General features: G+C 28.1%; 1 protein-coding gene across 1 annotated transcript; it reads right to left on the bottom strand.

Moving 5' to 3' along the window:
• Positions 1-1,356: 1,356 nt before the first annotated feature.
• Positions 1,357-7,800, bottom strand: LOC132952553 (inositol polyphosphate 5-phosphatase OCRL). Its single transcript, XM_061024877.1, has 17 exons — positions 7,224-7,800; positions 6,982-7,165; positions 6,682-6,813; positions 6,477-6,610; positions 6,288-6,412; positions 6,063-6,233; positions 5,309-5,471; positions 5,075-5,253; positions 4,722-4,943; positions 4,513-4,648; positions 4,172-4,448; positions 3,968-4,105; positions 3,813-3,910; positions 3,525-3,705; positions 3,330-3,457; positions 3,150-3,261; positions 1,357-2,887 (listed from the first exon to the last, which is right to left on the bottom strand). The coding sequence occupies exons 1-17, from the start codon at positions 7,278-7,280 to the stop codon at positions 2,730-2,732; spliced, it is 2,595 nt and encodes an 864-aa protein (XP_060880860.1). The 5' UTR covers positions 7,281-7,800; the 3' UTR covers positions 1,357-2,729.
• Positions 7,801-15,605: the final 7,805 nt, after the last annotated feature.

The raw sequence follows: 15,605 nt of genomic DNA, 5'->3' as shown, positions 1-15,605 counted from the left end.
TTTAACAATTATTTAATAAAAAATGTCGTAAACAGTACATAGGTAGGTACATTTGTTTATTTGAATTTGTAATTTGTATATTATTGTTTAATATTTTTTTAACATTATTATATTAGTGAATTTTGTATTGGCAATAGTGTTATTATGACGTATTATTGAATTATATTTATATTTAGAGGGTAGGTATTAATTTAATAGTCTGTACATTTACTGATTTGCATTGTATATTATTGATTACAGCACATGTATTTTTCATACGTTTTAGACCAATAAGCGTTGGTAAATTACGCATACTTCGGAATGTCAGATTTCAATTTTTTAAACATGCATGAACTCTTTGACAAAATTTACATTTGTATTTATTTTGGGCACATCTGATTTTAAATCAAAAAAGTGATTTCTAAAAAGCATAGCTAGAAGCTTATAAATTCAACATTTTTTTCGAAATTACAATCGAACTTCAGGAAGTATGTTTAATTTACTATCGCTTTTAGATTTACGCAAACAAGAATATATTTGATTTTTCGCGAAGTATTGACAATGTCATATCTGTGCGTGTGCGAGAGTTACATCCGGCGGCGGTTGCCTTTAGCGATTCTCGGAAACACACACGAATGATAATTTACTACTCACACATAGACATAGCCCAAATGTTTATGTCATGTGAATTGCCTAAATATTACTCCTTAAAACATGATACGCTGGAGCCCCATTAATAAACAATAATAATATTTTAATAATTAATCTTTAAATTTTTTGTCCGTCGAGGGAAATTGTCCCGTTTGTGGTGGGGGGGGGTGACGTCCTAGAAGTGACACTGGTCTTGTAAAGAATGTAAAGAATTTAAAAAAAAGAAGCAATTTATCAATATTCCAGTGTATATTTTGTATATCTCTGACTTTAATTACCTGTCTATAATACCGCGAGATGCCGAGATCACTTATCTTTATATTATACAATCTCCTTAGTCATTATTAATTGGCCTTCGTAAGTAGCTATATTCAGATATAGCGCACTATCTGTATGTCATATTTCATGTTATGATATACTTTGTACACCATAATTGTAGAGTTATCATAGTTTAACATTAGTACCTTACTAATAAAAATATTAAGAAAATTAAAAAGTATTTTAATATTAGCAAGATTGGACTCCAAATACCTTATTGGTGAGTAAATTTAAATTATATTTTTATAAACAAAATATGAATTTTGTATTCTTATACCTATATTAGTCCATAAGAAGGGTTCTGGAATTAGAAATAACTTGTAGAAAAAAATATTGTATTTGTCTTCATCAAAAATGTTAAAAAGGGAATGGAAAATACTAACTGACAAATTGAAATAAACATGATTATATTTGATAAATAAATAGATATATATTTTTATTTATAAACAAAAATCATCTAAAATAATTTATAAATTAAACAGATAGGTACATCATATAATTATTATTTATCACAGAAAAAACTCTAAAACTAAAAAAAAATTGTTTTATTAAGTACATAAATAGCAAAAGCAAAAAAAATAAATAAAAATAACCCTAGTTTAAATGATTAAAAACAGCATGATTAGTTATTTAGTATACAAGGTACATATAAAAGCAATGTCAAACAAGTTTTATGGTCTTTTTTATTATTAAAATATTATATCAAAAGAAGTCTGTTTAGCTGGCCACATAAATTTTATCAGTCATTTTTTTGTGATTAAAAAAAAATGGTTTTATATTATTTGAAGAATTTAATTATATTAGTAAGTTTTCTACTGGGTTTTACTAAGATGTAAAACTTTTACTTGTTCTTTAAATAATAAACTATAATTTTCTTAAATATGTTGATTTGTAATAGTGAACAAACATTTAATTTTAATTTACAAGCATTTAAAGTTTAGATTAGTGGAGTAGTTTGTACCACAAATGTGTAGAGTAACCCTGCTACTTCACACATATAATATTAAACAATACCTATAAATATAATAAATAAGTATCTATAATGAGAACACATTTAAATATAATCTATTAATATTTATTACATAGTAAATATAAACCCGTTTAATATTGCACATAATAAAAGTGATCATATAAGAGTATTCTAAAATGGGAATGTTTTTGGGGCCAATACAATAGATTTTGTGGGCTAAATTATTTTTAATAGACAATATCGCTACATGATAGCTTAATTTCTAAATTAAATTCTAAATTAAATCAATATCATTGTTTAAATGGTACCCCCTCCCCCCCCTGAGAGAAACCCAGGTCACCATAACTTTTGCCGGCCTTGAATGTTAGACATGTGGTTTTGTTAAAGTTATATTATTTAAACCAAAAGATCTAGTGACTAAAATTAATTTATAACTTTTACCATTAGGAAATATTAATTGATTAAAAAAATTAATAATGGTGATAAGGTTTAAGTATATTGAAGAATATGATTTTATCTAAATAAATAAACTGGCATACATAATTTATGAATGAAAATAATAAAAATACATTTCAACCTTTAAAAAGTCTTAAAATATTAGTTACTTTGTTTAGTAAGTAATTTATACTACACATATTTTTTTATATCAAGCATTTGTTTTTAAGATCGTATTCATTTTAAGCTTTATTTAATTTAAAAAGTTCAATTTATTACAAAATCATTTAAATTAAAAGCAATTTGTGATGAATTAAAATGTGTAAGTTAAAATGTTCCATTAATATCTACAGGACATGATCATAGTACTTAACATCTAAAAGGATGTATTGATTATTAAATCACTTTGATCATTGACTAGAAAATGGTATACAAAATTGGTCTTCTTCCTTGACATAGAAGTTCTAGTGTGGCCAGATTTATCTGAACGAGATCTGGGAGGATCTCGGATAAATATTTCACCAAAAACAGATGCTAGAATCAGTATAACATTGATTAAGGTTTAATTATTTGAAAATTCATGAGTTAATAGTATTGGTAATTTACCAATGGTAACATATCTATGTAAAGTAAAAGAACAGGATCCAATTAATTGGTTTGGATATGCTTTGCGGAAAATGGAAACAATAATCAAGTAAAATAAGAAAATAATAGACAGTACTATAGATCAGCAGAGTGGTGTAGGGATTTAAAGAGCTATGAAACTAAATTTAAAAATAGTATAAAACTAACTAACCGATAGTTTTAACATCTAATTTGTTATCATTGACATGATTCAATAATTCTTGAAGAAATGCACAAAGGTATAAAAATACATTTTTACTTCTCTCTGGTAGTTGAGAAATAATCTGAATAATAAAATATAAATTTAAAAAAATAAAAATAAATTATAATTCAATAATAAAACAATACTGACTTGTTTACATTGATTGTAATAAGACACTGCAGATAAACAAGTCGCATGCAAATTATATGGTATTATGGGTTCTGATGTACTGTCTAATAGAATTAATAGAGCTTCAGCTACAGAATGCACACTACCAGCTGAAATATAATTTAAAAATAATAGGCAATATTAATTTTTTTCATAAGTAATTAAATAAAACCGCACGTAAAGCATCTGGTGTTCCATTATCCAACCAATTTCGAATCTGGACAAATTCAGATCTGAGACCAGAATGTTCAAATAAATGTTCTTGTTTAAGACCATGTCTGTATAAATGATCCACAAGGTACCATACTTCTTTGGGTACTGGGTAAGGATCTGAAGTCATGTTGCTTTTATTGTTTTCCTTAAAAATATACATTATCAATTATCACCATGAAAAAAAATATTAAGTAAAGAATATTACATTGATGATTGATTATAGATAAATATAAAATATTAATAATTACTTACAAGTTCCATAAGTTTTCCAAATGGTATATTTTTAATAGGAACTTTCAAATAACAAAGTGTTTCTAATGAACAACCAAAACAACTTCGCTCGTAGTTACCTAAAAAATACAGTCCAAATTATTTAGTACAATATTATTGTTATTTAAGTTATATACCTGTAACTGTTATAAAGATATCTTTTCCACCATCTAAATGTAATACTAAAATATCATACAACTTGTCTTGGCCACTAATCATTTTGTATGCTGATTTTTTATCAATCAAAACTTCTAAAGTAATATCACATTTTTCCCCTGAGAAAATATTATTATAATATTCATATGTTATCTGTTATTAAATAGGTAATTTAATATTTTTACCAGGATCAATAAAACTCATAAAAGGCTCAATACGCAACCATTCTTTACAGTATGTAGAATCATCTAATTTTTTAATAAATTCAAACTGTACAGGAACTTGACCTGTATTAGCAACTGTAAGTTCTTTTAATTGAGGTTCCATAAACTTAACCTTGTGGAAAATTATTTCAGTGTTATCAACCATAACTTGAGGTAAATATTCATTCTCTGCTTTGTCTAATTTTTTCATTATATGTTCATGAATTTTTCTGTACTTGGTCAAATCAACAACTCTCACCTGTTAAAAATTAAAATTAAATCGAGTTTAATTTTAAAAATACAAAAACTAAATAGATACATACTTCAGAATCAAATAATGCGCTGACTGGTTTGTGATCACTGATCAACAAATTAGGATGACTTCTGTAAGCAAGTTGTTTAATTGAATTGCCTCGCCACAATATTCGGTCACACCATGCAGGGGCACGGTTCTTCTCACTAATCAAATATACACAAATTAATATATATTATATTATAATTATCATTTTACACACAACAAATAAAAACATACCTGCTGTCCCAGTCATTGGTACCTGGATCATATTTATAGGTAGGAAGGAAATTAATTGAACCCTCCTTATAACCTTTAAAGACATTTCCAGCCCGATGTTGTTGCTTTAGTTGATCTGCTTCTAATACGTTTTTAAAATTATTTTTGCGTACTAAATCTTTTACGGATATTGCATCCATTTCGGTTATCCTATAATTAAGGTCACCAAACCAATATACTTGACTAAAATAAAAACATATAAAACCAATTATAATAATTTAATAAAGTTATTACATTTTAATATATTTTGATGCATTCGGTCTGATTGTTATACTTTTAAAATAACTGTTTGTAATTTTTTTATATATACTCACTTATGATCCTTAACAGTTTTTGGAGGTCTGAAATTTGAAAATACCATTCTTGAACATATATTTTGATAATCTTGGTTTCGTCTTTCATATTCTTCAACATGGGCTGCTAAATGTGTATTGACAAAGCATAAAGAAGTGTTATGGAAATCCATGCGAACGGCAACTCCACCTTTATTTCCCTAAAATGAAATTTAATAATTATGACGGTTTCAAAATATTTAAATAACAATTTACCAATTTGCCCATAATTCCGGTACCAACAGTATCAGTAGTAACATTTTTAACATGGTCCATGTGTTTATTTTTAACGAACACTATAAGCATCATTCCCACCAATCGAACTAATGATACTTTTTTATAATTTCCCTTGGAATTAAGGCTTTTTGTTACAGCTTGTCTAATTAATAATAAAAATTAGTTCAATTATCAACTTAATTTTTTACATATTAAAATTAAATTCTTAAAAATGTTCTATGATTAAATAATTTTCTCCTAAAAATTAAAAAAAAGTTAATCAAACAATTAGTAGTAACTATTATAGGTTAGGTTAGGTTATAAATTATTATATAAAGTTAACCTAATAGTCATTAGTAATATAAACAATACTTTTAGCATAATTTTTCGTAAAATTTAGTAACACATATACCCTTTTTTAAATGAAAGTAACTTATATTGTCTCTTAAACGATATTAATTAATGACCAAAGAAATTACTAATGAGCAAAATAAAAACTGTTATTAAATTGAACTATAACTCATTTTTTATTTGATGCTTAATTTTTATTTACATAAGTTTCTTTAAATACAGATATGTTAACATACTATGATAGCAAAGATTGACTAATTGACTATTCAATTAATTAAATATAATAAAAATGTTCAGGTGTTTGATTGAGTAAGATTGATAAATCAATAATATGAAGTTTTGATATGTTAAAAGTACAAGTAGTTAAGTCTGAGTTTAATCATAAATATTATAAATTACTTACAACCATTCTTCTTCTCGTGGAGAATCATTAAAAAGAAACGCTTCTTTACTTAGGTCAAGTTCTTGAAAACCAATGGCATAAATATCAGGCGGTTCAGAGTCACAAGTCAGCCAATCATTTAATGAAGACAAAGTTGGTTGGCCATTGACATTCCAAGTGCCAATATAAATACTAAAAAGGAATAAATATAAATATAAAGTTAAATAATATGTAAATAATAATTACCGGAAATTTTGTGCATTAGTATATTGTTCTTCGCTCAAAATCATTTGTCGCTGTATAACACTTTCTCGGGAACTTAGTGTTTGTGTTCCAGTTGGAAATGATATATCATTTTCAGTCACAGCCATCTTATAAGTTTAATACATAATTAAATTACTAATAATACTTTTAATAAATATAAAATATTATTACATTAGCTGTTATTATATTATTAGATGTATTATCACCATTGATATTCATCATCAAACCTAATTCTAAGTCAATATCATTTATATTATATTTTTTCAACCATTGAAAATCCAGTGTCTGTTGATTTTTTAAATAAACTGTAAAAAATAGAATATTTTATAATAACTAATAAATTATGAAATATTACTATTTGGAGTTAAATACTAACGGTCCATTGATCTAGATAATTCATTAAAAAAATGATTAGTTTCATGACCTGAATCCATTCCCATAAATAATTTAAAATTCCGTGCTGATAAATTAATATAAATATCAGAATTAGATTCCGCTGACAATGAATCTAAACATATAAATTATACATACTAATTTTAATATTTTAAAATAAATATTTATTTTAGAAGTAATTTGCATTTGGGTAATTATTATTAATAATCACATTCAAAATGGATTTTACCTAAATATTACTTAAGTGCTCTCAGATAGGAAATGAATAATGTTTATTGTTTACCTATATCACACTTGAAATCACTGTCAATGGGCACAACAAAGTTGATTGTGAGGTCTGTAAATGCTTGCGGTGGATTTCTGGATGTTGTAAATACAAACAAACCAAATGATAGATTACGTTCAACCAAGGCTAATAATCGGTGAGCCTTGGGTGACCAGCCTTGCAACAGTACACCTTCATGGAGCTAAGTAATGGAGACATTTGTTATGTATGTATAAGTTTAATAAGTAACTATTAATTACCGCTACAACATTGTCACCAGCATTCAATTTATCCTTCATAATAGCGGATAGTTCCATTGCAGAATAAAATACAATCCACAGGTATAACAACAGCTTAACCTGTACTTGACTACCGGTTAAAATAGCCACCACGGACAATTAAAATACTCCTAAGAGCAAATTGTAATATTTAAAATGAAACCGCTCGCACCTTTTTCAAGAATTATTACTGAACAATGTACACAACAACAATAGTAATAACAGTTTGTAATTATTATACACTTGTTTATTATTTATTTTTAATATTGTTGTGGTGTAACCCACTAATTTAAATAAAACACGAATGAATAATTTATTATTATTATTTTACGTATGATATTGAAGTCGTAACAACATAATAGAAACATAGAGCATTAAAATCACGAAGACTGGAACAGACCAAATATTGGAATATCTACAAAAGCGCGTTCACAAGTCACTATTGTCCGTCTCGTGTAAGGTCGATTCACGAATCTTTAACTTTTAGTTATTACTTATTAATTAATACCTATTACTTATTAGACTTCGGAAACTTTGAACGTTGATAACAAGATGTATTGATAAGGTGTCGTCACTTGTTTGAAAACTGGATTGAAAATTTTACTACAAATAGTCGTAACCACCGGGAGCGCTATATGTCCTAAAGAGGCCGATGATACCATACATGATAAACATAGAACAATATCAGGGGCACGGCCTTAGAAGATCTTCTAAGGCCGTGATCAGGGGTATACTTCTATATGATCTAAGGCGGTATGAAACTCCGGGAATCGGCCGATTGAACACGGTTTCCAGGGGGGCGTGGCATACGTGAAATAGGTAATGGTAAACAAGCCGACCCCGCGTAACGTATCCCGCCATAGCATAGAACAATTATAGTCTTAGTCTTGAAACCGTTTTCATAATATTGGTAACCATGGGTCTAACATCATGTTGGTGCGTGGAACCGTTATCATGTTTTCCATAGGTTCAGACCACGGCTTAAGGTATATCTACAACCGTGGTTCAGACGTCTTCGGATCAAGGGTAGGTTAGGATCACGGACTACTACAACACTGGACTGGAAACGAGACGTTTACCGCCGAGTCGCGGCTTAGTGTCCGCGAGAGAGGTGTACGAGGGGAAATCGTACATGAGTGAATCTGGCGCCATCTATACTTTAATGATAAACCATTTACCAAATTTATTCTCGCCAAATAAAACCACATAATATCGTTTGACGGAATGCCGAATGGGTAGTATGCCTGTGGTAAGCCAGGCTGCGCTAAATACGCTCGCGTACTATTTCCCCTTTCTACACCTCTCTCGCAGACACTAAGCGGCCCGGCCACCGTCACCCGCCTCCCTTGACGTTTCCAGTCCAGTGTAGTAGTCCGTGGTTAGGATCATGGGATCATATATTCTGTGATGTCCCTGATGATACCATAGAACAATATTATGGTATAGGCACGATCACGATGTAGAGAAGAGATTAAGGTGATAACACTCGGCTTGGCCAGGAGAAAAAAAGTGGCTTAGTTTTCGACGGCAAATTTGTAGTTTAAATAATATCCACCGTGAGCACCACAAGCTTCGGAGGCCGGGTGTTTGAATAATTTGCATTAGACACTATATATTTAAATATTTTAGACACATGTGTATTGTGTTTTATTGCAATGAATCAAAAATATTATAAATATTGTATTTATGATGGAAAATACCTGTGTGTACCTACGTTTATTTATTGGTATTTCAATAAGATAATTTTAACGTATGGCATTCATATTGCAAATCATTTATTGCCTTATGATATGCTTTATTCAACTGCCTAGAAGTTGACAATTGAAAATTATGGCAAAATTGCAGATAACAGAATACATACTATTAAAAATGTAATAATTTCTATATATTATAAGTAACTCAAATATATTTATATATACTTACTTCTTTATATTTACTTTTGATTCAATATTTACCTAATATTGGTATTTGGTACCTTCTCTTAAAAATATTTAAATATATCTAAAACACCATTATATTAATAATAATAGGTAATGTGCTTAAGTATAATACATAAAATACTATACATATAAGTAGGTAGTTATCACATAATATTAAAGAAGTAGTTACAAGTTTACAACTTGGACTGTTTTGATAAATTTTTTTGTTTTATCAGGGTTTAAAGTGGGAAAAATTCCAGAGGGGACTAATGTCTCCATATAGTTTTAACTTTTAAGCGTTCCATGTATAATTTTATGTATAATGCCTAATGTATAAAATCCTAATTTGTTAAATGGGACGCATTTTAACCGTCATCAGAGGTAGGGTTGACTGAGTCCTCCTGTATCCCCCTCCCCACTTTAACCCCTGAGTGTTCTGTGTTGTGACTTATAAATAATATCCTGATTTGGGTAGTATTTTTTACAAATTATGTTAATATAAATAGTAATCTAGATTTACTAAAATAAACAAATTGTGTTATTTAATTAAAATTATAATTATATCATCCCAATCAGATTATAAAAACATAAAACTTAAAATTAAATTTGTTATAGTCTATAGGAATATTGTAATAAAGATAAATTAATATATAATACATTTTTACAAAAGGTTAAAATTTGATTTACTTAATATGTACCTAATAGTTATTTATTAACTATAGTAAATAGTTTATCTTACATCAAGATAAAAGTTATAAAAATATTGTTTATTACTTAATAATTACCATATTAAATTATAATATTTAAATATAAAGGATGAGTATCCGTATCTTGAAAATTACCGGCTTTCGAGTTTCGAGTAATGTGGCGGTGCCTAGCGGTATTCATGTTAACTAAATTTTTGCCGTAAAAAATTGTGCGACTTTTTTCGCGGAGTGTTATAACCTTCTCTTCTAGAGGTGGAATCCCCTTAATGATAAAATAATAGCAGCGGACGACTGTAGAATTGTACGGTACAGTGTACATAATAAAATAATAATAATACATATGTACTAGTGTATTACACGTGCCTTACTGTCTTTGGTCGGAATGTCGGATGGTCAAATTGTATGACGTTATAATATAACTGTAATCTAGTAATCTATATAAGTAGCCAAGTAGGTATATAGACAGCGAGTTATAGCCCACAAATTTTTCATACGTTTTAGTCCAATAAATGGTAGTAAATTACACATACTTTATAATTTCCGATTTTAATTTTTTTTTTTATGTATTTGTATGAACAATATAATATGTCTTTAACAAACTATCTAAGATATTTAAAAAGTAAGATTTTAAAGTGGCTTGGCATGGCCGGTTGGCTGCTACCAGTCGCGGAATGCGACTGGGAGTAAGTAACGGCCACAACTGGCACAACTACTAGCTCCCGGATGGGTGACTACCCGGGAACATAATAGTTAAAAATCTTGCCACACATACACGTGTTTGCTACATACCGTAACAACCGTAAAACAATCGTAAAAACAAACTACCGTACCAACCTTACCCCTAGTCCCTACCACATTTCGAAACCCCTACAACAGCTAATGGCCTTAGTCGCCGGGCTTAAGTTCAATAAAAAAAAAAAGATTTTAAATTTTAAAGAACATTTAAATTAAGATGTTATTTTTAAATTCCACGAAATGATAACATAAAATTTGTATTTACTTTGAGAACATCAGATTTTAAATAGCTTATAGTTGAGAAACGTATGAATTAAACCATTTTTTTGAAATAACAATTTAAAATGGAACTTCAAGAAGTATGTAGGTAACTATGTTTAATTTACTACCGTTTTTAGTAATTTTTATAGTCACATGCAAACAAAAATATATTTCATTTTCCGCGACGATTTGACATGTGCATGCACGTGCGATACTTATAAACCATAATGAATTACACACAGTATGTTAATTTACTACTCACACATTGAGACGGCCCAAATGTACGTGTCAAATAAATTGCCTAAATATTACTCCTTAAAACATGCTACACCCAGCACCCTTTAGAGTTTAGACCACAGAATAAGACAAGGTTTAGACTATAATATGGGCCAATGGCGTAATTAGGAATTTGTCTTAATAAAAAAATACTAAATACCTACTAAATAAATAAAATAAATACAGTGGTAACTGATTGGTACCTACTATTTTATCAAAAATCCTAACACTTGTAAATTATACACAAAAATACAAAATTATTAAATTATTAAAATTCTACAGAGTTTAGTATCTATATAATTATAATATATTTGCATAAATTCACTTTAGCGAACTGGCATTTTTTTTTAAACATACGTATTTCAACGATGGTAAAATCAGTGGTATATTTCTGTTTTACCAGACACAGTTTTATTTTCAATTTCTTTGTTTTAACGTACCTGTATCTACTTAAGCATGCTGTAAAGTTTACAGTGTAAACGAATTCGGAATTTGGCGGTCAAACTTAGTTTTGAAGTTTTGGATATTTGAAGAAGTACGAGACCGATCCAAGGTGGTTTTACATAACATGTCGAGGAATGTTTTCGATTTGAATTGTCCGAGCGAGTGCAGCGAGTAACGCAAGGTGTATATTATGAAAATACTATATTAGGTATATTTAAATTAGCTATAACTTTAAAGCTAAGTCTGACTTCACCATCGTTTTCGCATGCTTAACTACATAGGTCATAGACACCTACGTTAAAACAAGATAATCGCATAGTACTTACTGATTGCGATGTGTAAATAAATAATATTTTCAGGAAAATTCCTTTTCTTAATATCCTAATTTAATGTGTTGTAGATATAAGAGAGTGCAAATTGTGATTTATTCGTAACTTGTTAAATACGTAAGAAAAAAAAATCGAAATTAATTATAGGCTCTGCGTGAGGAAGTAAAATAGGTAATTCAGTGTTATACGCGTATAAACGTAAAATTGCAAACTTCAGAAGGATATAACTTCCAAAATTTTGTTTTTGCACCATCGTTCTTAACTCGTGGAAATACGTATGTTAAAAAAAAAAAAGTTGGGCAGCTTAAGTGAGTTTGTTCCGAAACTCTAATTTTCTATACAAAGCTTGTTCATCAAATACATAATACATAGGTAAATTAAATATATTTGCCTTTTGCAGTAATTTTTATAATCATTTCATATGATTATTATGATACATGATAGCCGATATGGTGGTATAGGTATATATTATATAATTATATGCATTGGAAATTTGAAAATAGTATCCAGTAGTTAGTAAAGATATTTAACAATATCAATACAGCAAGAAGAAGCACGTTTTTTTTTATAAATACCTATTGGTTATTAGTAATATTTATAAAAAAAACGCGTATATATAGATATTAAAATTTGAAAGTACGCTGTACATTTTATTTTAAGAGGTTTATACCTTTAAATAAACCTAGTATCAAAGCAATTTATTTATATTCAACAAAAATGAAAATCCAACAATTAAAATAATATGTATCCGTTTAATATTTTTAGATATAAACATATATTAGTAACTTTTACAAGAGACTACTTTTATTTTTTCTCATATCGGTACCATATTATAATATAGTTTATGTATAAAACCATACTTATTTATAGGTGTTGAGTAATTACAAAATTGTATAGAAAAAGAACAGTTTCTGTAATCTTTGTTTAATTGAAATAAGTGGGAATTTGTTCCATAAGTTTATCGATAACATGAGATGATTTTTCTGAATCACATAAGAACCCATCTAACAATGGCATAAAAACTTCTAAAGTGTTACCAACAATCATCATTTGAGGAAGAGCTAATGTTTTTTGAAATTTATATATTTATTTATTCAACTATATTTATATATACAATAGAAATGTCATGGATTATAAGTTGATACCTACTCTCTATAAGCAAAAGCTTGTGTTGAGAGTAGGGAATTCTATTTAATTATTTTAATTACTAATGTAGTTGTGGATGTATTATTAATTTTGTCTACCTATTAGAATTTAGTATGTGTACAAGTGTACAACATTCCCCAACATTTAAATGTACACATTATATTTATGTTTATACACAATCATCCATATTAATGATTTTACACGGTTTTTAAAATAGACGTGTACAGCCGCACAGTATTATATATTAAAATGTATCAAAAATTAAAATTTGTATTTTTATTACACATGCATAAAAAATTTAATATTCGTTTAGTATGTGACCTACCTGTATTACCGGGTTTAGTATGTGACCGACCAAGACGATTATCTATATTTTATATTATACGGACAACGTACGGATACCAATCAGGCGAGTCACATTTTTAAAATTTTTTAAGTGATATACAAAATGTGTAATGCTAAACATTTTTTTAAATTAAATTAAATTTTTTTTATAATAAAATAATTTTATAACATATTTTGGCTAATTTTGATATATTGCAGTAATAAGTATGTGTATTCAGGGGCGCCATTTGGGGTATCGCAGGGTATACATTGGCGGCCCTATTTTTCGCCGTATCATATTGGCCTGCCTTAATTTCATGCTGGCGCCGATGTATCAGTTAAATTGAATTAATTTAAATAATTAATATAAGATAAAAATGTTTTATAAATAAAGGGATATACATAGATATACTTAGATATTAAACATATAGAAAGAAAATTTACATTAATGAATAATGATAAACTTTTATCAGTGTTATCACTTAAAATATTAATTATTTTTCATCCCTAATATAGTAAGGTTAGAAGTAACTCCAACATGGCTACATTTCAATTTTCATTGTTATAACTGTGGCCTGGTAAAATATTTGGCAGCCCTAGCTATTTTAAAACTGAAATGCCGCCCCTGTGTGTATTTAATATTTATACATTTTTTTCCTACTGATATTTTGTTTGACTGATTTTTATATTATTGAATAATGAATGTAATCCCTGTATTGTTTTATATTTGTATAGCTAATTAGTAATTAATGAATAGTATAAAAACAACATGATTCTATGATTTTTAATTTAACTGTTTTTAAATTAATTATCAGTCTGTGGTAGGTCACATACTAAATGAATACCAATAATTTTTCTAATAAAATTATGATAAAATATATCTACTAGAAATTTAGTACATTTATTTCGCGCATCTGACTGGTGCTGAAAATTGGGTATTTAGGTGTTTGCAATGGTGTACAAGTACAGGCTGGTACGACACGTTTTGGTTTGATTGATCACATTATCTCGGCGAACGGTGTTGCGTTTAGCAACAAAATAATGTACATACTTAAATAATAATTATGGACGATTATGTACACTGCATAATGTACCTATATTGCCTATACTATACGCCGGGCAACACTTTATGTTCGAGTGAGCCGTGAAGTAACTACCTATTTAAAAGGATAATCGGATAATATAATATATTATTAAATATTTATGTTTATACTTTATATAGGTACACCTCACTTTAATCATTAATATTTAACAAAGATTTTTAGCATAGTATACAAAAACCTAAATATAACTTATAAGTATTAAATATTTTACAATTATATATTTGAATATAATAGAATTCGTACTCATATACACATAGACGAAATGTTGCAGATTTAAATATTTTTTTAAAATAGGTTCACAGTACAATAAAAAGATCATAATATGATTACATGCTCAGTATAAGGTTTATATTATAATGTGATGACAGACACAAAAAAAAAAAATACAAAATAAAAACATCATTGTAAAATCAATACATTCATCGCTCCTCTGAGAATCTAAAATATCTTCTTTCCAAAACATTATGTTAAATATTATGCAAAACTTGCAAAGTATTATGCTTTAAGAAAACGTGATACCCACCTGTGTTCTCTCCGTCTTACAAGTGCGTAACATAGCAAATTTTGGGCACTTGCCCCCCCCCCCCCCCCCTCTAGAAATGTTTGTGAAGGCAAAAGTATCATTTTGCCCCTCCAAATAATCCACATTTAAAAAGTATTCTTAACAAGACTGTTAACATATTATTATAATATTAAAATATTTGTTTCCTCAAATTACTTTATAAAAGTTTATATTTATTTTAGATTTCTCTTGTTGAATAATATTATGTGACTATTATTATCCGTGATTCGTGAACACGTTATTATTTTGAAATCGCGATTATGACTGCAGGAACGGCTGAACGGGAGGTTAATTTTTTTTAATTAATAGTTTTTAAACAACAACAAAAAAGGAAAATCGTTGTATGAGAATTTGTGAATTTACGGCTACGAATATATCCAATTATTAAAACTGAATATATAATCAACTAAATTCGTAAATGTATGTATTATTTTCCACTCTTCTTGAAATTGTAAATAATGTATAAATAATGAAATTAAATACATAGGTAGGTATTTATTAACTATACCTTCTATAATATACCTAAACATACATTTATAAAAAGTTAATTCAGTTATA

Source organism: Metopolophium dirhodum, chromosome 9 (assembly GCF_019925205.1).
Source record: "Metopolophium dirhodum isolate CAU chromosome 9, ASM1992520v1, whole genome shotgun sequence".
Classification (NCBI taxonomy): Eukaryota; Metazoa; Arthropoda; class Insecta; order Hemiptera; family Aphididae; genus Metopolophium; species Metopolophium dirhodum.
This window is presented reverse-complemented; position numbering and strand designations above follow the sequence as displayed.

What these genes read in the sequence shown, in the direction of transcription:
- LOC132952553 (XM_061024877.1), bottom strand. Translation starts at nt 7,280, where the DNA reads ATGGAACTATCCGCTATTATGAAGGATAAATTGAATGCTGGTGACAAT. An exon ending in TGATTTCAAGTGTGATATAG is followed by an intron (nt 6,814 to 6,981) that starts GTAAACAATAAA and finishes TTATATGTTTAG; the next exon opens with ATTCATTGTCAGCGGAATCT. An exon ending in TGGAACACCAGATGCTTTAC is followed by an intron (nt 3,458 to 3,524) that starts GTGCGGTTTTAT and finishes ATTATATTTCAG; the next exon opens with CTGGTAGTGTGCATTCTGTA.